The 24395-nt window shown below is 41.9% G+C and overlaps 2 protein-coding genes across 4 annotated transcripts; both read left to right on the top strand.

The window, feature by feature from the left end:
- Positions 1-460: 460 nt before the first annotated feature.
- On the top strand, positions 461-18470 carry gjc2 (gap junction protein gamma 2). Its single transcript, XM_019879109.1, has 3 exons — positions 461-561; positions 16767-16893; positions 16977-18470. The coding sequence occupies exon 3, from the start codon at positions 17006-17008 to the stop codon at positions 18257-18259; it is 1254 nt and encodes a 417-aa protein (XP_019734668.1). The 5' UTR covers positions 461-561; positions 16767-16893; positions 16977-17005; the 3' UTR covers positions 18260-18470.
- A 2467-nt stretch (positions 18471-20937) lies between these two features.
- iba57 (iron-sulfur cluster assembly factor IBA57) lies at positions 20938-24090 on the top strand. 3 transcript variants are annotated; one of them, XM_019879112.1, is made up of 4 exons: positions 20938-20956; positions 22184-22551; positions 22857-23206; positions 23471-24090. In XM_019879112.1, exons 2-4 carry the CDS (start codon positions 22208-22210, stop codon positions 23875-23877), a joined length of 1101 nt encoding a protein of 366 aa, XP_019734671.1. In that variant the 5' UTR covers positions 20938-20956; positions 22184-22207; the 3' UTR covers positions 23878-24090. The 3 variants fall into 3 exon arrangements, with proteins under 3 accessions (XP_019734671.1, XP_019734670.1, XP_019734669.1); XM_019879111.1 differs by having other exon boundaries at positions 20950-20967; XM_019879110.1 differs by lacking the exon at positions 20938-20956 and having other exon boundaries at positions 22090-22551.
- Positions 24091-24395: the final 305 nt, after the last annotated feature.

Genomic DNA, 24395 nt, shown 5'->3' with positions numbered 1-24395 from the left:
CTCTGCCCTTTTTTTATATATATATATATATATATATATATATATATATATATATCAACGCATTTCTTTTTTAATATGCCATATTCAATATTTTGAGTTGTATCCGCTTAAAGTGATCTGATTATTAGTTTTCATTTAGTTTTTTCAAATTTAGCTCGGTTTAATACATTTTTGGAATGGATTTGGGGTAACTTCTTGATTAATGAATGAATTTTTGGAGGCATGGACACTCCCACCCACTGTCTTTTTGCCTCCATCCTGCTGACAGACTTATAAAAAAAAAAGCATGAATGGAGCTGTAGTAAAAATCATTAATAAAGAGTCACAGCCATGAAGGCGGTGGGGGAACAATGGGGGGCCTTCACATACGGGCTGTCCAGCTCTCCTGAGAGTGCTGCCTGTACTTGGTGGGGATCGGTTTTGATGAAAAATGAGCCATTGTCTCACTTGCCGTGCTGCTGTTGTCGTGTGTGAGCGCAGCACAACAATGCCTCTGGACACTCGCCCAGCATGCTCATCCATACAATATAGGAAAGACCGCTGCTCAACCCACGTGGACAGGTAAGGCACGTTTTGAGGAGTCATCATTTCACTCCACAAGTAATTGGACAGTGACAGTGATGACGTCTTGGATCTGCATAGGGGATCTGATTTAACCCTTTCAGGGACAGCGGTTACCACAGTGGACAGCTTATCATGTTATCAGGTTACAGGCTTCATGAAAGGGTTAATTAATAGTTTTCACAAAAAAACTGGCATTTGCATTTCAGAATTATAGCCATTTTTCACTGTCCAAATACATCTGGAACTACCTGTCGAGCTCATCTTAAGAATTTAACTTTCTTGTTATGTTTTTTAAATTTATGGCATTTTTATAACTTGCTTATACTTAACTAATGAACATTTTTGACCAACATGCATAAAAGAAAACAGTGTTTACAGTTTAGGACAGTAAGCGATTAAATCATCGCTTGCAGGCTCGTTTCACAAACCCGTAAATGGCTTTTCGATTTCATTGTTTTTATTGAAAATCCGCAATTAATACGATATGGAAGAAAAAGAAAACCTTGTGGTTTGGCGTTAGGCATCAACAAGTCTGTTTGTGAGGATCTCGGTGTGAGCTGCAGCCAACAGCAGCTCCTGCAAAAGTGTGTTTATTGTGTCCCGGCATTCAATAAATGGGTGAAGTGCATCTGCAAATGTGGCTCTCCTTTCTAAACATGCGAGGGCATTACAGCAAGCAAGTAAACTTGATAACCTATCTGTGCTCGTTACCACAGTTTTATGGGCAGGCATGCCACACTGACCTGGGACCCAAGTGCCATAAAAACTTACATTTGTCGATTATTACTTTGAATTTCCTCATAAGCAGAGATTAAACATTTCCTGTTGCCACTAGATTGGAGTCTTTGAAGTCAAGATGGCACCCGAGTAGGCAGTATCTTATCTTATAGATGTTGAAGTGACAAATTATGGCAAGTGATTGATGGAGTTCCTCCTCAGGTCGACACTTTTTTTATGTACAAAAATGTTGATCAAGATCAGAGCTTGTGGAACCAAGTGATGAGAGCCTTGCGATTTTAAAGGCGAATCTCCAAGCTTTCATGCCAGGTTCTGTCTACACTATGTGATGTCACAACTCTAAGCGTCGCCCATCCGTCTAGGAAAGTGATTCCCTACTACAGTTTTTATAACGGATCCAATTTCATTTCATTAGTCTGAAAAGGACAAATTATTTAAGAGAAATAATGCTTCTCTGCTGGCGACATACAGTATAGTGACAGGCAGAATAATGAAATGTAAGAAGATACGTAGATTGTCTATACTGTTTATACTGTTCAGATTGCATATTATGTCTTTTATACAGTGTAGCTGCTATCTTGTCTTAGCTGTGTGTGTTTAATGCACAGCATGTTTGCATGCATGTTTGCACTGAGGATGGAGAGGAAGAAATTTTATCTCTGCTGCATGTCATACATAAAGCATATTTGACAATAAAGATGACCTTGACCTTGAACTTGAGCTCCTCCCGTCACTTCAACATAGTTCCTGAGCACCAAGATGATGCAAGACGGCACCAAAGAAATACTTTTATATTAGATAGGTCTTTAGCCAGACCAGAAAAACAGCAAGTAGGTGAGTTCTACAATAACTAACAGGAGGATATGTGTCACCTCACTCCACCCCAAAAAATAAAATCCACAATTAGGTGAATTCAAAAGTAGCAAGTCGCCAATATGCAAGGGAATAATGGACATACCGTATTTTCCACACTATAAGGCACCTAAAAGCATTCCATTTTCTGAAAAGCCAACAGTGCGCCTTGTAATCTGATGCGGCTCATAGATGGATCAATATTCTGATTTCTTGGACGTAGTATTTTAAATGTTCTGTGAAGCCCTTTATTTCAGCTGCAGTGGTTGTAAAGCTTGATATAAAAAAAGCTGTATTGTATTATATTTCCTTTAGCATCGCTCCATCTAGTGGATACATAACGCAACCTCAGCCAGTATTGTAGCTTCTATTCTATGCGCATGATAATGCGGTGTGCCCTATATCTGAAAACAGTTTTAAAATCGGCCATTCATTGAAGGTGCACCTTATACTCCAAAGTGCCTTACAGTGCGGAAAATACGGTACTTTTTGTGGCATTTTGAGTGGTTTTCCAAATGTAAACATGCCTTGGCTTGATAAATGTTGGAAAACACTGGTGTAATCTAAGTACCTGTATCAGATTTTTTTTTGCTTGTGTCTGCTTAAAAAAATACACAGGAAGAGGAATGTGAAAAAAATAAACACATATTAAATCACAATCGCAATATGAAGGGGTAAAAAAAAAAAAAAAAAAAAAAATCAATGACATTATTTTTGAAATCATTCAACTCCCCCAAAATGGCACCTGCAAACCAAAATGGACTGGCCGTGCTTGTTCATGTCGGTTAGATTCCTCACACTGGTGTGTGTGTGTGTGTGTGTGTGTGTGTGTGGGTGGGTGTGTGTGTGTGGGGGGGGGGTTTAATTTGTCTGCTAAGCTAATATAGTAACAGTTGTGTGTGCGTGTGTGTGTGTGTATGTGTGTCTGCATGCTAATGTTTGGAAACATCAGGGGAGTGCTATGTAAAATCTGTTACTCAATTGTTGAATCATATTTTGTCATAACTTTAGCATAACACTCACAGAACTGCAATAGCTCCCTGATCGGCCTTTTGACTCACCAAAGAATCTGCTTTGGTACTTGTTTATATTGTCGCAGTGTGATGTCCGTTTGTTTTCATACTTGCCGGGGTCGTTGCACCTAGACTGTTTGTCTCCCCAGCGCGACTCAGCAAGCCACATGACAGGTTGATTGTCCCACTTGCCCAGTTAAATATCCCTCAAAGGGCCAAAAAATTGTTAACTTGCCTGTTTATGTTTGTTCTCTAGTCCACCAAAAATGTTCATGGGTCATTTTTTGGTACACCAAAAACATTTACAGGCCAACGTGACCCGCTGCACGTTGAACCATTAAGATTTCTTTTCTCTTAGGTCACTGCCAGGTCAATATATTTTTTGAAATATTACAAAATATTTCGAAAAGCCAGGCCAGCGTTTTTCTTTTTTTAATTAAAAAAATATTAATATCAAAATCATGTGAAGGTTAACACATTTAAAGCCAGCTATAAATTCAATTCATATGCAACAAATATAATTTAGAGGCATCATTTGTTTCTGATTGGAGGTGGGTCAAAACGTAACTTGGCTGGTGAAGCTGGTGGTAACTGTTTACATAACAAAACGATGTTTGACTTTCATCACAGTTTTGGGACTCACTGTTATTTATTTAGCAGTGCATAGAATTACAAATTTTTGTGATTTTAAATAATTTACATTTTTTTCACACAATAAATATTTTATAGAATGTAGTTGTTTATTTCTATGTCATTTAAACATATTTTTAAATTTTTAAATCAATTAGAAAAATATTTTTAAAATATATTATGTATTATCTTCAACACAATTTTAATTTTGTTATTACTTATTTACTTGAAAACATGTTTCTTTACTTGATTTTATAAAATTAACAAAAATACAGTATGTAAAAATATTTTATAAACATGATTGACTTTAGTTTGGCTTTAGATGTCATTTATTTCCTTGTTTAAGTTTCATATTTAAAAAAAATATATACAAAAAACTTTATTTTTAATCATGTAAACATATTTTGTAGATTTTATTTTGATACTCCAGATGATGGAAATCTTTTGATCAAGGAGGTGATTCCCATCTAGTGGCCACAAGTTGCAACCACAAAAGAAAAGAGGCCAATATCCCCAAGTTCTTCAGAAAATGGAGCGCCCCTCCCCACCCCTAACCAGTCAGTATATTCGTTCTATAGATTTAACCTTCATGCACTCACTGTTGACCTTGACCCCATGTAAATGATCAACCTTGAACATGCTTATCGCTGCCTTGAAAAGCTGAGTCATGCATCATCTGCTAACATGACGATATAATGTGCGCATAGGAGCTGTCGTTGCGTGAATAAGTGCCAGCGAGCGAGTGTGGGAGATTGCCCTCGGTGCCCCCAGCAGTGTTGGTAGTTCACTGAGTTGGACTGAGGCGTCTGGAGGAACAGGAAGAGGAAGGGGGAAATATGCCGTTAACATTTCTCTGCTACTGCAAATGACCCTGACGAGGTCTGCTGCTCCTCCGGGCGTGCCCCTGCTCGGAGTCCATGACACGGCTGGTTAAGACAAGATAATGTCAAGGATGAAGACCAGCCACCCCCACCACGCTCTGCAGGCAAAGCTTTGTTCTTGCCTTCCTTTGGATGGCAAGTTGGATTTTAGTGCCCTGATGGGGGAACTTCATTAGCTACAGCAAGATGAAGATCTGGTGTGGGATGAAAAACAGCAAAATATCCATTTCGACTTTGAGATATGCATGTATACGTGTATATGTTTGCATGCATGCATTTTATGTAAATGTACTTAGACAAATTATTATTATTATAATTTTTTGATAGCAAATTCAGTCAGTCTTATCTGTTATTTAGGTGATTACCATAATCATTGCTGTCATAATAATTAGCATATTTCCTTAATAATCTCAGTATAAATAATGACATTCAGTATGTTCTTTTAATACAAATGAGAGTCAATATCCATCCATCCATTTTCTTTTTTGCTGTCCCTCATTAAGGACTTGGGAAAACTAGAGAACAAATTGCAAAACATCAGCACCAAATGGCTTTGGATTGCTGCCATGCCGAGCTTGTTTTCACCAGGCTAAGCATCCACGCACTGAGAGTGCAACAGGCTCCGGTGCGCTTAGCACAGGGGTGACCAACCCGCGGCTCACGAGCCACATGCGGCTCTTTCGCCGGCTCAGTGCGGCTCCCGGGCTTTCAAATGACAAGCGTCGAAAGCGCCTCGGCAGTGGCGCTGCCATTCAAACAACGGCGTTAAATACACAGAACATACTACGTTAGCCTATTGTCAATTCCGTTACTTGATTGACATACAGGGCAACCAATCAGACGACAACTGAATCACCGCTCATGCGCAAACAACGGTGCTCAGCGCTAAACGCGAAGCTAGTCAGCGAATTACCTCCGATTTTAAGGCAGGGGTGTACAATACGTCAATCGCGATCGACCCGGAGCGGAGCGGACTGGTCCCAAGTCGAGCGCGAACGTTGGGAGGAGAAAATAGGGGCGAAAAAAGACTTTGTGTGTCTGTGTGTTTCGATTCCGTTCATGTTTGGTGACGTTCCGGCTGTCGCTCATCTCGGCGTGCGTGCGTGCTTGCATATGCGCACGTGTGCATGGTTGGACGCTCGCGTGTGTTTGTGCGTGCGTGTGTATATGCTGGGCAGAGGTGGGCCGAGTAGCCAATTTTATTCAAGTCAAGCACTGTTAGTGTGGACCAGTGCAATATGAAATATGACGCAAGTAAAAAGTATCCCTCTAAATAATTATTTGCATAGCCCTCCAAATAATTACTTGAGTAAGAGCAAGTACTCAGTGAAAAAATGACTACTGTATTGAGTAATTCCGAGTAATTTCTGATTTTTTTTTTTTTTTTTTTTTTTGATCAGGGCATAAAGATCAAATGGACAATAATATAAAACAGTAATGTGAAACACTCTAAAGGTCCCATGCCACATTGATTTAAAAAAATATATATAATAATCTTTGACACCCTTTTGTCGGGTTGGCAAGATCATTTGGGTTGGAAATGCCCAGCCAGGATGAACGCTTTCAAGCAATTCTAGATGGTCTTCCTGGCACCTTGGATGGTTGGATTTGTGTTTAACATTCGTCTGTCAAAAAACTTTGCTCTGATAGGATCACTGTTTTCCTTAATTTGAAGATGCAAAACAGCTTTCCTCTGATTGGTAGTTGGCGATATCTCAGCATCTTGTGGCGGCCATGTCGCGAATTGATCTAGGAACGTCCTGAAGGGCAAGCCTGTACTGTATAGGCATGTGAGGCTGCACACACACTGTATCGAACTTCATCACAATGAATACCATGAATAGTCATAGCGCACTCTGCGGATTGCTACCACCACAATCAAGCGGTGTGGATCAAAAACAACGCTCCATACTTTTGTTAACAGTACAGCCTTGGCGTAGGTCTGCGGCGTAGGTTTTCATTCCGATTGCACGAATAGGGGCCACCTGCTCAAATATCGAGCCACTACTTCCACCTCCCACTTTTGTTGACCCTTAAGTTCTCCAGTCCAAACATTGACACTTCCCTTTTTGTACAATCGGTTACTAAATTCCCAGATCCGCCAGCAAGTTGTACACTGACTCGGCATGGTGGCTCCCATTGTCTTTGGGGGGTGGGGTGTTATGACAGCGACACACTCACACATATCAGGCCAGTAGCCGGACTCATGTGCGCACGACGCAGCGCAAGTTTGCCGGCGCCCCCTTCAAGGCTTTTTTCATCTCCGTCGCTTCAGTGGAGCCGGGCCTTCGTCAAATTGGCACGAGACGCACTGGGCCCCCGGGTAGGATAGGCCCGGCTGAGAAAACGAGGAGCCAGATGAACAAATGAGATAGGACTGCCACCACTCTCAGGCAGCCTATGGGATACCCGGCCCCCACCCCCTCAGCCCCGCCCCTCCCACCCAAGCCACAACACTTAAATGATCGTGCCACACAGTACAGGCGGCGCAGGAGCAGTTGCATGTTTTCGTTCTGGTGTCTTGTGTCACTCTTTTCTCCGGGGGGGTCGAAGAGGTTGGAGGGGGGGCATTTCCGAGTCACATGGGGGCAGCTCGATCTGTTACATAAATGCAGGCGTCCACAGCCCTGCAGTCTGCTCGCATCAACTCTGCTCAGCGCAGCCGTGTGGCTTTGAAAAAAAAACCCAAAAAAACCTTGTGATGACATTAGTGGCGGCCAAGGAGAGACATCTTCACTCGGCTACGCTGCCAACCCTCACAGCTCACACTGACCTCTTAAAGGTGAACAAAACAACAATGCCAAGGCCTGGCTTCTATTAGCTTGTATTAAAAATGTCCCCTCGCACAGATTGTCTCTCATTCCAAATCTATTCTCAACATATTGCAACTTTTTTTTCGCTAAGAAATCCAACATAGGTTAGAACTTTTTAGTAAAAAAAAAAAAAAAAAAAATCTGCTTTATTCACCTATTCTTTTTACTCTTCTCTCATAACATTCAGACTTTTCTCTGGAAGAAATTTGTCTCTCAAATCTTTCAACATTTTCAAGCAATAACAAAACAAATGTATATATCCATCCACCCATCCATCCATTTTCCGATCCACTTTATCCTCACAAGAGTTGCGGGGGGTGCTGGAGCCTATCACAGCTGTCTTCGGGCAGTAGGTGGAAGACACCCTGAACCGGTTGCCAGCCAATCGCAGGGCACACAGAGATGAACAACCATCCAGTTTGTCACAGTGACACCTAGGGACAATTTAGAGTGTTCCATTAACCTGTTATGCATGTTTTTGGAATGTGGGAGGAAAACGGAGTACCCGGAGAAAACCCATGCAGGCACATGGAGAAAATGCAAACCCCACACACGATGGCCGGAGCCGGAATCGAACCGTAGACTTCTGGGGTGTCAAACTAATTTTTGTATTGTAGTTACGGTTTCCCTTGGAGGGCCGTTATGACGGTAAATTTTGTGAAGCCAGATTCATATTTAATCTTCTCCACATATTACATACACAGTGCACAACAAATTGTTGGATAACTCGTTTTAAAATCATAAGTCAAGAATAATGACTTGTTTCAACATTGTTTACATTAATGTGATAAAGGGTTTGGTAATGAAAAATGCTTGCAATATCATTTGTTATTATGGATTACATATGACCCTCAGAGATTCTGGTTCAGACTTTGGCAAGCATCATGGAACTTGACATGCTTGATTTGCTTTTGCGGGTCACATAAAATGATGTAGCTGGCCAAATCTGCCCCCCGGTCCTTGACTTTGACACCTGTGCGCTAACCAGTCGACCACCGGGCCACCACACTAATCCACTACATTCTGACTTTTCTGAAGATAGTTTATTTCATGCTCATCGCATTTTTTTTCTTGGATAAACATTTTTAGCAGGGTGCATACCTTTCCTAATCTTACAACTTTATTCTCATCATATTAAGAATTTATTCTGGCCATAGTCCGACTAATTGTCGTTTAAGATTATTTTCATTCTGTTTTTCAGGACGAAATGTGGCTTTTTGTCAATGATTAAAAAATGTTTTACTCATGAATTATAATTTTATACTTCTTAACTTTAAGTTACATTTAAGAATTTACTTTTGTCTTTATTCTCGTAACATTAGGATTTTTTTCGTGTACGATTATGATTTTTCCTTGAAGAAACACAACTTCATTCTCTTCTCTTAGATAGATACTGCAGATCCGTGTTTTCCAGCCAAGCCAAAGCACTTATTTTACATGTTTACCATCCTGGCTGTCACTATTTGTTGCGGGCATTTGCAAATGGGCGAGAGGAAAAAAAAACTTTTGTGTAGTATATAAATAATACTTTTTCGGACCAATTAATTAAGTGAAATTGCATCACCTCCCAGTGCACACCTGATGATCTCGCACGACACGCAAAGGAGCCACGGCATAGTGGTTGGGATTTACTGAGACAGAGAAATCAATAAAAGACAGAGGGAGCAGGCGGTATACACATGACCGTTTAAAAAATAAAAAAAAAACAAAACAAAAAAAGAGCATCTGTTTTACATGTCACCCCAAAATATAACCTTATGAATATTAAAGAGTGCCGTTTGGCTGTCACATGTTGCCAGACCTTGGATGGCGAGCAATGTCAAAGCATGTCTTACAGGAGAAAGGCTGCAGGCACTTCAATCAATAGTTATCAACATGAAGCACACTGTCCCAAAGCGAGAACAGCCCGAATTATCTGAGGACACCACGCCGACCGGCTCTGTTGTCATTGCTGGGAATCTGCTGCTGGTTTGGTTTTAAGCGACGCTGACTTTTTGAATGTTCGGAGAGTGAGAAACCAGTTCAATGACTGAATGACTGGCCACAAAATTGGGTACATCTGCACCATCTTAAGACTGACATTGAGTATTTTGAATTCTCAGGCCAGTCTAATAAAAGGTGAATTTTGACTGACCCCATCAGGATGTTTTTCATTTAACCCTCTGTTAGCATCGGCGGCATTCCCTGGTCATTCTGGTGCAAGGATGTTTGATGTTTGATGATCCAAAAGTATCAGGGGGACATTTGAAAGGGCGACATATCAAATGAAACTGTTTAGCATGACATTTTACGTTCACATTAGGCTGTTTTATACTGGAATGGCGTTGACAAATTGACATGAGAAACCTCTTCTTTTCTGGGTCGAAACTTAAAATCACTTGCGGTTTTCGCTATTTTTGTCAGGGTTTTACTTTGCAGGCGTTCAATCTTCACTTCTTGTATAGATTGGACAGGTGTACCTAATGAAGTCTAATGGCAATTGATTTTTAAGCAGAGTGGCATTTGTAGAAGACAATTCAATCATTTTTTTGTCTTTTAATTTTTTTCCCCAATTCATTCAAGATTACATTGATGTCATTCATTTTCATCTGGTTATTCAAGCAGGCATTTGGGTAATCCAACAAGACACATATATTTTAACCATTGTTTTTAATCAAAACTTTACAAACTACTTTTGTAGCCACGCACACATTTCACTAATGGATTTTATTCTAATAGAGCAGTTATTTCTGTATTTTAACCCTTTCATGCAGCCTGTAACCTGATAACATGATAGGCTGTCCACCGTAGTAATCGCTGTCCCTGAAAGGGTAAATTAGACTCATTTCTAAATATTTTTTAAAATAATACTTAATAAAAGGTTGTGTTGACACTCATACATTGTCACTCAATTCAGTGTATTTCCTCTAATCTCATTCGATTTATTATATCAAATTGGTTTTGATGCAATTCCACTCAACCGATGTAGATGACAAAAATATCAAATGACATTTTTATGGTCAGTGCAGAGTGAAAAGGTTTCTGTCTAACGCCGCAATTGAAAGTGGGGATGTTCATGTCAGTATCATGTTTCATTAAATCACTGCGACCTGCTCGTGCTAATTGTCCATCACAGCCAGCCACTTCCACTCACTGTCGAGGAACGCTCACTCAAAGTGACGTTGACTTTGAGTGTCTCCAATGTTCACTTAGCAGCCATCTGTGTCGTTTGGAGGAGGCAAACATTTTGGAAGTAGCAGCGGGGAGAAAAGCGTTGAAAGTTGGAGGGAGGGGGAAGTTACATTTAAAAAAATAAATAAAAAAGCTAAACACGTGCTTATTTGTCCCTGCGGGATTGCACATGTCCAACTCCCCAGCGCTCACTCCAGCAGCATCCCCTGTCTTCTTACCGGGGGTGCTAGCTACGCCACATCTCCTCCGTCACATGGAGAGGGCTGGCTGCGAGGCGACGAGTCTTGCAGGCCCATATGGCTTTTCTTGGGACTGGAAACTACTCAAACAGCACTGTACGATCCTCTCGTCTTGTTGCTTCTTCTCAGACGAAACTGATACAAAGATGCTGATAGGATGTTACAATCTCCACATATTTGCGGTTCGGCATTTGGAAATTTGCACAGTCACTATTTTTGGGAGCATTTTTTTTTCTTTTTTTGGGTACCCATCCTCTCTTATTTGCTGAAAAACTCATTTGTTTGCTGTTTTTGTCTTCGGGTCAAAGTAAGACGTGTCTATAGCAAATATGTGATCATAACAAAAGTCTTACTTTGGTGCCAACTTGTGGACTCTTTGATGCTGTTGTGGTTAGGTTTCATTGACTGATCTAGTTTTTTTTTTTTTTCGTCCGGGTTTGAGTTCGTTGTGGAATTTCGCTTTTCGCAACAGGAGTTCGCCGCATTCTTCTTCGACGCTAGGTGTCATCAAGGGTGATTGAGAATCATGCAAGGGTAACATTTGAGCATTTTATGGTCACTGTGACAATGGCCAGATACAAGCCAGACACTAAGACGTCATCTGTTCATTTGACTTTTGAGGGATCCCTTCCCGAATATGACAGTAAGTGAGGCTACGCTCTGTTATCTGTCCACACTCCTGGATGGAAGATGTAAATATTATCATTACTCCTTGTGACTGAGCGGATCTGCACCGAAGCCTCTCACTCTCTCTCTACTTCACTCCCACAATCACATCCCCTTCATCACGCTGCAAACATTTGGTCTTAATCTGATCTTGCACACTGCAATATTAAAGTTAGTGCTGTCAAGCGATTAAAAAAATTGTGAGATTAATTAATTATGATCTGTAATTAATTGATCTAATTAATCTACATTTTAATCTCATCTAAAAAGTGCTGAGAAACCCCCTATTTTCATTTTAATTCATTACATTATTGAGGCAGATCAACAGACAATAAAATCTTTCATTGTTTGTAAACAGACTTGAACAGATGCAGTCCGAGCCATTCACTTGCTGCTGTAGTTGAGACTAGTCCCAAGTCCTACCTACAACCTTTAGTTTCGACCACCAGGGTGAATACCACGTTGTGTCTGTTTTTGTAAATCTCCAAATAATTAGAAAATAAAAATAAAAATAGAACATCAGTTCCATAAAAAGTACTTAGGTTAGCATATCAAAAACAGTAAGAACGTTTTTCTGAGCAATACAAGTACTCAACACTGATGCTGATTGCTTCGGATAATAAAAAACAAATAAGAGATCCTAAAATCACAGTGCTGTAAGTTAGCATTTCAGAAAAAACACTATTCATTATGAGAAAATAAAGTGCTCAAATAAACATCAACCACTTCTGGTAGGCTACTGAGGACACAGCAACTATGCTGACTTAATGCCTCCAATGCGGAGTGTTGTCCTCGAGTTTAGTTTGGCGAAGAGCTTTGCTTTAGCTCGTGATATTGCTACCGCTTTCAGTGCTAACGTTAGCTTTGGATGCATTCGCGACTGGGTGCTTTGCATTAATGTGGGAGGCTAAACTTGAGCTGCTTTGGTGGTCAGCAAACTCCTTCTTACAAATTAGGCACAACACTCTACGTTTATCAATCGTGCCATCAGGGCATTTTTGAGAAGTAAATTTTCCATTCATTGTGCCGAGAACTCTCACATGCTCCTCCATTTTCACCTCTCCTCTCCTGACCGGTGCTTACTTAGCCCACCCAACTCCAATGGGAGCCAATCAACTTATGCTAAACAAGCCCAAACATAATTACAGCCAATCAATGTCCACTTAAGGCTGTGACTGACAGTTGTTTCTTTACCCTCAATTACTCGAACACAGGAAGCCAACACATGAAAAGGGATATTATAAAAAGGCAACCTACCTACAGAAACAATAAAGTTAGAGATTAAAATTTAGATGAATGCGATTAAAAAACAGAATGCGCTAAATATGACTGTAATTAATTATTCGCAATTAACACAATAAATTGACACCTCTAGTTAAAGTGCTGTGTTTTTTGGAGCAATCGTCCGACTGCCATCCTCTGCCCACACGCATCGACGACAATGCAAACGTTTTGCAATGAAGGCGCTGTTTGGTGTATATGGTTCAAATTTGAGTTGCTGATGGTGTAGTTGTACACACGCCGGACTTGTGTACGGGCAGCGTGACGGTGTGAATGTGGGTGTGAATGGTCGTTTCTCTCTGTATATGTATGCCCTGCGACTGACTGGCGACCAGTTCAGGTTGTAGTCTGCCTTCCGCCCGAAGTCAGCTGGAATAGGCTCCAGCAACTCCCCCTGATCCTGTTCAGGAATAAAAGATGTTGTAAATGGATGGATGGATGGATGGCTGGAGCGATAGATGGATGGGGTCAAATTGGATAGCAATCGGACCAAACATCCAAAGGTTTGCCTGTGAAATGGCCAAATAAGCAGACTTCCTGTTCTTTCTGTTTCAGGCATGGCTTTACGTTTCAACACCCGATTGACAAAAAACATGAGTGGAATTTTATGGGCAGAAATTTTTGGAGAATAAATTTGTAATTCAAAAAAATTAGGCCGTAATTATAATATGGGGAAAAATAATCTGAATCTGAATCTTCTCTGTTGGGCAAGTACGCTAAAACTACACAATTCATCTGCGGTAGTTGGAGCCACTCTCACATTACAGCAACTACTGTATAATAAAATGAGCAATTAGGACCTAACACATACGGACAGAGAGTTGTTACACAATGAAAGGAGACCAATAGTGCTTTTGGACTGAACATTGACAATTCTCAATTATTTATTTTAAGTTTTTCATTTGAAAAATACAAGTTCATTCTTGTGTGATTGCCACCCTTTTTGTTTCTATGACAAATACCACTTCATTCTTCAACCACAGTAATCATCTTTTTTTGTGTTTTTTTTTTTTTTGAAATTCCGAACTAACTGCGCAGCTTTTTTACATTTGAAGGCACTTCGATTCTTTTCTTGAGTCTCGTCAGATCGCACAGGTGTGTTGTCGTCAGTGTGTGTAGCTTAAGCCATAAGGAGAGAGCGAAAGAGAGAGACAGAGACAGAGAGAGAGAGAGAGAGAGAGAGAGAGAGAGAGAGAAAGAGAAAGAGAGAGAGAGAGAGAGAGAGAGTGAGGTAAGCATCCAGAGAGGAGGAGAAAGAGCGAGGAACTCTCATCATCCGTGTTACAAATGTTGCACATGAGCGCCGAGTGTGTGGGGATGAACGCGCTCCCTCACGTTCATTTCATTCCGCTCGACCATATTCTCACATCTCAACTCTTGGATGAGGGTCTCTTGCCAGAGGAGGATTTCTGCCCCCCCCCTCCCTCACCCCCTTGTTCTTCCTTTTTATTATTTAATAAGACTTTGTGCATGCTCAGAAAGCTGGTGGAACAGAATCCAGACACCAGCCAGAATGTGAGGAAGGAAAACTGATGCCAAAAGAAAGTCTAACGTGTTGTTTTGGGGTTTTGAAGTGTATCCATGGGACGCAGGGGTCCGGGACTTTTAGAATGGAGGTGGTGTTCTACGCCTCAGATTGGGAAGGGGACCTAGAGAGGAACATTTAGGACGAGAAATGCATTTGCCACTTCTCCAGGTGGGTTTTTTTTTGTTTTTTTTTTCAATTCTTGACATAATAATTAAGGACAGAACTTATTGAAATGGGCATGATCTGTAAAAGCAAATAGACTGTGCGAATGTAACATTATATTGATTAAATCCATATGTTGAAAGCAAAAATCTGATCTTAAAATATCAAAATAATATACTGCCATACATAAGCTATTGTTCAAGATATCTAGTGAGATAAATACAAAAAATGTTATTTCAAATTACAATTTTTATTTTCAGAGTTGTTGAAGCGCACCGCATCACACCGAGAGCTCAAATGTTCCTGTGCTTATTTCGAACATGCGTGAGGCAAAATGTTAACGCCTTTATTTTTGACACATACAATCTCTCAGACAGATCCATGTGATCCACATGAAGTGTGATTGTTATATTACTGAATATTTTTTTCTGGAATTGCTTCCATATGACACAACATTTTGGATGTGTTTCACTACTAAGTGATGTAGCAATAGTACCGTTTAAATCAATCAAACCTTTGTTTGCACCTGTTCAGAATGACATCAGTACATCATATGGATTTAAATGTGGAATTTGAATGAAAGTATTCTAAGCGAGGCAGCCCCTCGTGCCATGCCATCCTGAGGCGCACTTACCCACCATTGGTGCCATCTGTCTCCACGAGGCCAAAGCCTTCCCCAATGTGGTGGATCATGAAAGGCTGTGCGGGAGTTGGGGGAGGGCGGGTCACGGCAGAGCCTCTCCTGTTCCCTCAGATGGCAGGGGAGATGGCACATCCCACGCCGGGGAGCGCAGGGCTCCATGAACTCAGGGTTGGGGGGGGCTTATGGTTGCATCGAAGAGACTGTGAAGAGAACAAAGGTCAAACATTTTTGGCAACTGACAAAAAGTTACGCACGCTACCAAAGGATATGACCACTTTCGGCACCCTTTGTTAGGTGCCATTTGCAGCGGAACGGTACTAAAAGGGGACGCTCGAGCCAGCCATGGGCAAGCCTCTCTGTGCTTAGGGGGCCACATTTGATATGTAAAACGAAGAGATGTGCAATGTCATTCATTGAAATTCATTAACTGAGTGTTCAAAATAGTATTATATTGCAGGACTGATGATCAATTAAATTACAGTTAATTAATCCATTAGTGGCACGTTGGCAGACTGGTTAGCATAGTTCAGAGGTCATATCCAGCCTAGAGCCTCCAGCCTTCCCAATGAGCAGTTTGCGCGCTTGCTGGGGTTTTCTGTTTCTGTTTTCCAAAGACACGCACATTGAAGATTAAATGGTTCGTAGGTGAGAATGTGAGTGGTTATTTATCTATAGGTATACAGGTATGTGTCCTGCGATTGGCTGGCGACCAGTCGAGTGTGTTTCTAGCTCTTGCCCGAATTAAGCTACTTGATAAGATTATGCAGTACAGAAAATGGATGGGTGCATCCATTAGGACTTTCAATGTCATATTTATTTATTTATTTTATGGAGTAGATTTGTGGCTACAGCACAAGGCAGTTACACTTCCTGTCTCTCATGTTAACTGTGGGAACTGGCTACGCATCGGTACCAAATTGAAAAATTCCAATATGAACGCATATCGCATTATACCACTTGCGCTCTATGGTTCAAACCTTACTGTTGGTGAGCTGAACTGCACTTCTGATTGAACATGTGGCTACAAAGAGATTGAGAGGTTCCCTGTCTCTGCTCTTTCCAGTGCGCTTCTGTAACCGATACCAACTTGCGACATTTGTAAAGCCTCACTCCTCTGAGCCTTCAGAAGAGAGTGCTCGCTGCTAAAATGGTGGTTAGAGGACTCAATTCCAAACACTGACGTTCACTTTTAACAACCTGGTTGAACTCACTCAGTTTTAAGGGGGGCAGTTCAGTGTCATGTCATGAGCCGCTGCTCACTCTGTGCCCGTACGGCTTTTTATTACCGACAGACTCTTGCCGTCACTTGAAAATGGAGGCTCTTCCTCCACCCTAGCTTTCAATTTATGAAACCTGGTACAAAATTCAGGGCCGATTGCCTACAGACAAAATTTCGGAAATAGAATTACAGGCTTACAGGTTGGCCAGACACTCCAGAAAGCCAACTATTTGCAAACAAGCAATTAAAAAGACCCTGTTCCATAACCTGTCCCTTTTCGATGGAAAGTGAGGACCTGAACATCAAGTACAGGCAGTCAAATCAAGACTCTCAATCATGACTTTCTATTTTGTCCATTTCATTCAGATAGTCCAGCTGAATCTCAAAACTTCCAGAACCCGAACCAAGTCCTTAGCGCTACAGCCGACATCAACTTCCTTTCTTTAAGCAGCGGACGAGAGACAAATCGACCAAATGGTCGCCAGTTCAATCGGTGAGTTGAGGAATTGGGCACAGGCACAAGATCCTATCCTTGCCTGGATTGAATGATTTGATTCTATTTTCCTCTCTCCGCAGACTCTAGTTGAAAAGCTAGCGAGGGCAACATGAGTTGGAGCTTCCTCACTCGTCTGCTTGAGGAGATCCACAACCACTCCACCTTTGTCGGCAAAGTGTGGCTGACTGTGCTTATCATATTTCGAATCGTGCTCACAGCCGTCGGAGGGGAGTCCATCTACTCAGACGAGCAGACCAAGTTCACTTGCAACACCAAGCAGCCGGGCTGTGACAATGTGTGCTATGATGCCTTTGCACCCCTCTCGCACGTACGCTTCTGGGTCTTCCAGATCATCATGATCTCCACACCCTCCATCATGTACATGGGCTACGCAATCCACAAGATTGCTCGCTCGTCTGAGCAGGAGCGGCAGAGGGGGCACAGGATCCGCAAAAAGATGCCGGCTCAATCGAGATGGAGGGGAAGCCGCAATCTGGAGGACGTCTTGGAGGGGGAGGATGATGACGCCGAGCCGATGATCTACGAAGACACACTAGAGGGTCCGGAGAGCAAACCTGAGCTGGTGAGCAGCACTTGCAAAAATCAGCTAAAGCATGATGGTCGCCGAAGAATCCTTCAAGAGGGGCTGATGCGGATCTATGTTCTTCAGCTCTTGTCACGAGCCATCTTTGAGATTGCTTTCCTTGCGGGACAGTACCTCCTGTACGGCTTTCAAGTTAGTCCTTCCTTTGTGTGCAACCGGGTCCCCTGTCCACACCGAGTGGACTGCTTCATCTCCAGGCCCACTGAAAAAACAATCTTCCTTCTCATCATGTATGTGGTAAGCTGCCTCTGCCTCATCTTGAACGTGTGTGAGATGCTTCACCTGGGAATCGGCACTTTTCGAGACACACTGCGCCTCAAGAGGAATCGGGGTCGGCGGAGCTTCGGCTGCCCATTCTCCCGCAACATCCCGGCCTCCCCTCCCGGATACAACCTTGTGATGAAGACAGACAAGCCCAGCAGGATGCCGAACAGCCTCATCACAACCCATGAGCAGAACATGGCCAACGTGGCCCAGGAGCAGCAGTGCACGAGCCCAGACGAGAACATCCCCTCCGACCTGGCGAGCCTTCACCGACACTTGCGCGTGGCCCAAGAGCAACTGGACATGGCCTTTCAAACGTACCAAACAAAAAACCACCAGCAGACCTCCAGGACCAGCAGTCCAGTGTCTGGGGCAACTATGGCGGAGCAAAACCGTGTCAACACAGTCCAGGAGAAACAAGGGGCCAGGCCCAAGTCAGCCACAGAGAAGGCTGCCACCATTGTAAAAAACGGAAAAACTTCGGTCTGGATCTAGACATAGTTTGTGTTTTAACAGTGATATCTTAACCCTTTCAGGGACAGCGGTTACCACAGTGGACAGCTTATCATGTTATGTTACAGGGTGCATGAAAGGGTTAAAGACTCTGCACATGAAGACCTGCGTTACTTTGGACAACAATCAGACCATTTAAAGCAGGGGTGTCAAACTCATTTTTGTCACGGGCCATACTGTAGTTACGGTTTCCCTGGGAATTTTGGGAAACCATATAAATGTTTAATCACCTCCACATATTACATATTCAGTGCACAAAAAATTGGTGGATAACTAGTTTTAAAATCAGAAGTCAAGAATAATGACTGTTATTGTGGATTACATATGACAATTTGAAATTTTGGTTCAGGCTTTAGCAAGCATCATGGAACTTGACATGCTTGATTTGCTTCTGCGGGCCACATAAAATGATGTGGCGGGCCAGATCTGGCACCCCGGGCCTTGACTTTGACACCTGTGATTTAAAGGATTGCAGAACAGTGTGGACACACATGCACACACACGCACACGCACACACACACACACACACACACACACACACACACACACACACACAAACACCCACACAGAACCCAACACACACACACACACACACACACACCAAGAAACTGTTGAAAATTGTCTTTGTTACCTTCCAGTGTCATTTTGTGCTTCGACATACGCCCAGTTAGTTGCACCTCTAACTCGACTAATTCATCAAAACAGAAACCAAGAGTGTTCCAAGTTATTTATTGACTGTGGTCAAACTGATAAGCTGATTGATAAGCTGATTTCTTGGGAAGGATGACTGCTGATTGTTGGCTATATTAATAAGAATGGCTTTTGTTTCGATAGTATGGACAGTATGAATGGGTGTTGCTGGAAGCAGATTAAATGTGAAATGTTTTGATATGGAATCATCACGTTCCTTGAATGCTCTCCCGCTAACAGATCTGTTCATTTTCAGTCATCGCATGTTTAATGAAAAAAAATCAAATCAAATCAACATCACATTTTATAGGTAAGGGAAATGGTTATTTTATATCATACTTATTTTTTTGTTATCTAGAGACGACGCATGCTTGATATAGGTTACAATAGAAACCCCACCTTTAGCGATGAAACTACAGGTATGTGTTTAGGCATGTTGAGTCCTGAAAATGAGTGTTTTTAAAATGGATTTTAATGTTTAATCCTGCCTTCACTTTTATCATTCATCAAAGTGCCTCAGACTTTTCAAGACTGTTCTTGTATTTTATTCTGGAAAAGAAAATAAAGGTATTGGTCAACTCTTGTGTTTCATACAAAGTCATTTATGAGCCAGAAGCGTTTGTGACAAGGTGACAATTTCAAAAAGGGGTGACTCACAGGTCAGAGACTGAGGCTTCAAATCTCGGCTCGGACCTGCCTGTGTGGTGTTTGCATGTTCTTCCGATGTCTTGGTGGGTTTTCACCAGGTACTCCAGTTTTCAACCCACATTCCAAAAACATGCATGGTAGGTGAATTGAAGCATCTAAAAGTGTTCGTAGTGTGAGTGTGAATACTTGTTTGTCGATACTGTAAGTTCCCTGCCGTTGACTCACGACCAGTTCAGCGTGTGTCCCACCTCTTGCTCAAAGTCAACATGGATAGGCTCCAACATACCGCGACCACAGTGAGGATATGCGGTCCAGAGAATGGATGAATTTAAGAGTGTCAAGGTTTTTCATTCATTGCCAAGCACGTGTAAATTTGTCAACTGGAATCCAAACGTTTATTGCCACCAACATATATCATAGTCAAGTACATTTTACAACGGGTAGGCTTGGAAGAGGGTCTCGCCCAGCTTCCCTGTGAATTTCAGATTCGTAAACCATTGTAATGACGAACAGATTCCTTTAGATGGCGGCATCACATCATTTAAGATTTTTGATCAATGCATCTTTTAATTCAAACACAAAGATTATGATGGTTGGAGGTGGCATAAAAGCAAACAATATTTGCATAAAGTCACGTTCTGCTTGACATGTTTCTTTTCAGAAAAAGCTTCCTCTCTCCATTTTTGGTCAGAAACCACTGTTTATGGTGAAACCAAGCCATGTTCTACTACTGAATCATGAAAAAAAGATAGAGACAAACTTTTTCTTTTGAAAGAAGAGTTTCTGTTTGTGAGGTTGGTGATTATATTGTGACAGAAAACAATATAATGTGTGTCTTGAAATATCAGGGTGTGAATGAGTACCTTAACATGTCTGCAACATACTTTCATCAAAAGTCTTTGCAGTTTTGAGGGGGCTGTGCTGTCTCAATCAAATGAGTCACTGCTCACTTCCACCAAGGGCCAATGCTGAGTAATGCAATCGTTACCATGAGACTCTGACTGACTAGCAAGGTGAGACAAGGCTAGTGCTACTATTAGCCCAAAGTGCAAAGAAAACAGAGAACACCCTTATGAACAGTGAAAAACATCAGCTGTATTTTCACTTGTGGAGGCAACATGAAGCCGCTGAATTAAACTTGTCGATTACAGTGCTGCAGATTGGTCAGATTGGTAAATCATCATCATCATCATCATTGCAATCCACTTACAAATGACCCTTAATGTCTATGATCTTGTGGTGATGCCGTCACATCATAGGTGCATTGTTGCGCTGTGAAAGCTTTGTTCTTATTGTGAGAGAAGTAAATACTTACGTCAACCACCTGAAATGAGCCGCACAGTATGTATACAGTATGTAAAGGTTGTAAGTTTCACACACACACACACACACACACACACACACACACACACACACACACACACACACACACACACACACACTGTTAAACATTAGTAATTTTAAAAATACATGTTAATGCTTGACTGTGTCAGCAATCTCAAAATTCATATTTTTATGATGACTCAGCTATTATACATAAATAGAAAGACCACTATTTTTCCACATATGATAATAAATTTTGTATAAAAGCTTTTTCCTCTCAGTATTCACACTATATATATATATATATATATATATATATATATGTGCAGAATATTATCAGTTAATTTTTCATCTTACTCTTAGTAGTTATTATAATATGACATATTCCTTATTATACGTAACACTGATTTTGTCATTTTAATATTTATATGTAATGTTTTGCTTTTTTGGCAAATATAATTTGGCATAATATTTTGATATTTTGTACTGTGGTTATGACATACACATTTCAAAACACTCTTACAATAATGTACTGTATAATCATTTTAAAATAAAAGTGCAACACAAAATGAATAGTTGTCAAATATATTTTTACATTAATTGTGATTTATTATAAAATAATTCATGTCACACGACAAATATTATTTCATAAATTCTTTTTTAAATTTTCTTTTTTTTTTTGTTAATAAGACTATCTATTAATCCAGCTATGACGGAACTAATATTTTCACGTGATTAACTGTCAATACAGGGTGTCCCAAAGAGTATACAGTACTCACTCTTTGACTTTTACTCATGTTATTTTTGATGACGCTATTGTTGCTTTTTTTATGCCAAAAGATTTTGATTAGACTACTTCTGTATTTTTTATAACAAAAGATTATCTTAAATTTAATGTTAGTTTCGTGAATTAAACTCATTCAACTGATACATAAACATTTAAATCAAAACTTTATATGAGCACTGAATCATCGCAGTACATTTGAGGGGGCACACTGTGGTTAAGCTATAACACAATTATGTTTTGCTGGTGTTGTTGTTTTGTTTTTAATCAGTAGCTTTGTAAAATGTCGAATAAGAGTGATTTGAGTCATTCTGACTGAGCACTTGTTGACATCCGGCCTCAGCCCCCCACGTGCTCCACGATGTTTATGGAGCAAAGGATTGTGGGTATACAAAATGGCGACCCCTGTGGTGTCCTGTAGAACGCAGCTCCCAGCTACTTTCGATCTTTTCCCCACGCAGTAATCAACCGTGGAGGTGTTCATCATGAAGTTGTCTTCAATCGTGAGGCGGGCGCTCACCTCCAGCGGTCCCCTCGGTGGCGTCGCGAGCAAATACGGCTTCGGCGTCAGTGTTCCGGCTCGAGCGGGACTCCGGGTGTTGAGGTATAGCCAGGAGGCGCTTGACAACCCGGCCGCGCCGGGCAAGTTGGCGTGCTACCGCTTGGCCCACAGGGCGCTAGTCCAGATCGAGGGAGCCGAGGCTAGTTCCTTCCTTCAGGGGCTGCTTACTAACGACGTGCGCCAGCTTGAGGAGGCCAGCGGCGGGGCAGTGTACGCACATATGCTCAACGTCCAGGGGAGAACGCTCTATGACGTCATTCTGTACAGGTAATTTTGGTGCCTTGGCGAAAATTTGGAAATGAGAGAGTATCGTGCATGTTTACCTCACAGTTCCTATGCTGAGTTTGCATGTTCTCCCAGTGCTTGTGTGGAATTTCTCCAGTTTTCCTTCTTAAAACATGTGTGATACAGTAGTTTCATGAAAGACTTTGCCCATAGGCGTGAGTATGATTCACCCAAAGTCAATGGATAGGCCCCAGCTCACAGCAACCCTGAATGAGGATAGGTGTGATAGAAAATAGATGGATAGAAATTGAGAATTACGACTTTCCTCATGTTCTATTTACTTCCAGTCAAAAGGAAGCTGCGAGAGGAAGTGGCATCCTTCTGGAATGTGACAGCGCCATGACAGACTCGCTCTTGAGACACCTGAAAGTCTACAAGATCCGCAGAAAGATCAACATCAACCCATGCCCTGACCTTTTTGCTTGGGCCGTGCTCCCCCTGCAACAAAGTCACAGCCAGCGTTTCAGTAAGCCCGAGCTGTCCTCACCAGAAAAGGCCGTCGTGTGGGAGAAGGACCCGCGGACACAGGACATGGGCTGGAGGTTGGTGCTGGAAAGTCAGGCTGACCCCTTAGATGTGATTGCGTCATGTCAGAAAGGTGACACAGAGGAGTACCACAGGCATCGCTATTCGATAGGTAAGAGTCAAATGTGGTGTCGCTCTTTTGGTTTAGACATTGCAATCTGTCTATCTAGGCAGTAATAGTACCCTTTTCATTTTCCCCTTGGAAGAGTGACGTTGCTCATGAAGTATACGTGACAGCAAATAAACAAATTTGATTGCATAGGTTGTTTTGAACCAAGGCCAAGCCGTGGTGGAGGGTGGGCTTTCCAGACACAATTTCTTTCAAAAGAAAGAACGCCCGCTTTTCCTTTTTGTTTCTGTCATCATTGTTGTCCAGGACTTCCAGAGGGAGTGAAAGACCTTCCTCCAGGAGTGGCGCTGCCACTTGAGTCCAACTTAGTCTACATGCAAGGCATCAGTTTCAGCAAGGGCTGCTACATCGGGCAGGAACTGACAGCCAGGACTCATCACACCGGCGTGATTCGCAAGCGCCTCATGCCAGTGCGCGCCTCGGCGCCCGTCCAAGGCCTGGAGGAGGGAACGTCGCTACACACAAAGTCAGGCAAGCCGGCCGGGAAGCACCGCGCGGGGCTGGGAAATCTGGGCCTGAGCCTGATCCGCCTGGCTCACGCCAAGGAGGTGCTGATGGTCAAATGTGTCGACAACATCCAAGTGACGCTCGAGGCCTCCGTGCCCAACTGGTGGCCTGAAAACGAGAAAAGTGACTCGGGAGCTTCTACGTGAGTTACATGAATACTCCTGACATGTTTCAAATGAAGGCCTCGAGTGCTGTTTCAATGTCACAACTTGACTGTGTTTATTTTTAAAGGGCAAACAATGAGATTGACACATGCACTTCACAGCGACAAACCAATCATGTCATAAAATGTCTTGAGCTTTAACGAAACATGACATATGATGCTGTATGCAATAAATATTAGATAAGTGTAATAAGTGCCTTTCGTGTCATGTTTTCATTTGCATTCAAGTTATTTCCAGGCTGCCCACCAGTATGTAGAAACGGGGTTCCAAAATTCTGCAAAACACTGCAAGGCCGTTGAGGCTTATGAGGCAACAAAATACAGTACAGTACATTTAAACAACCAAGTAAGCCTTTTGCTAGATAACAATTTCTGAAAATGGTTCTGCAAGTGAGCTGTTCAGAATTTGGCCTAGCTGTGATGTCATATTTTAATTTAGATAATACCACTCACACATTTTCAGGCTATTTTCAGGCAACTACACTGAAGAACCATCACGTA

This window comes from Hippocampus comes, unplaced genomic scaffold (genome assembly GCF_001891065.2).
Source record: "Hippocampus comes isolate QL1 unplaced genomic scaffold, H_comes_QL1_v1.1 scaffold85, whole genome shotgun sequence".
Lineage (NCBI taxonomy): Eukaryota > Metazoa > Chordata > Actinopteri > Syngnathiformes > Syngnathidae > Hippocampus > Hippocampus comes.
This window is presented reverse-complemented; position numbering and strand designations above follow the sequence as displayed.

What these genes read in the sequence shown, in the direction of transcription:
- iba57 (XM_019879112.1), top strand. Translation starts at nt 22,208, where the DNA reads ATGAAGTTGTCTTCAATCGTGAGGCGGGCGCTCACCTCCAGCGGTCCC. An exon ending in TATGACGTCATTCTGTACAG is followed by an intron (nt 22,552 to 22,856) that starts GTAATTTTGGTG and finishes ATTTACTTCCAG; the next exon opens with TCAAAAGGAAGCTGCGAGAG. An exon ending in CAGGCATCGCTATTCGATAG is followed by an intron (nt 23,207 to 23,470) that starts GTAAGAGTCAAA and finishes ATTGTTGTCCAG; the next exon opens with GACTTCCAGAGGGAGTGAAA.
- gjc2 (XM_019879109.1), top strand. Translation starts at nt 17,006, where the DNA reads ATGAGTTGGAGCTTCCTCACTCGTCTGCTTGAGGAGATCCACAACCAC.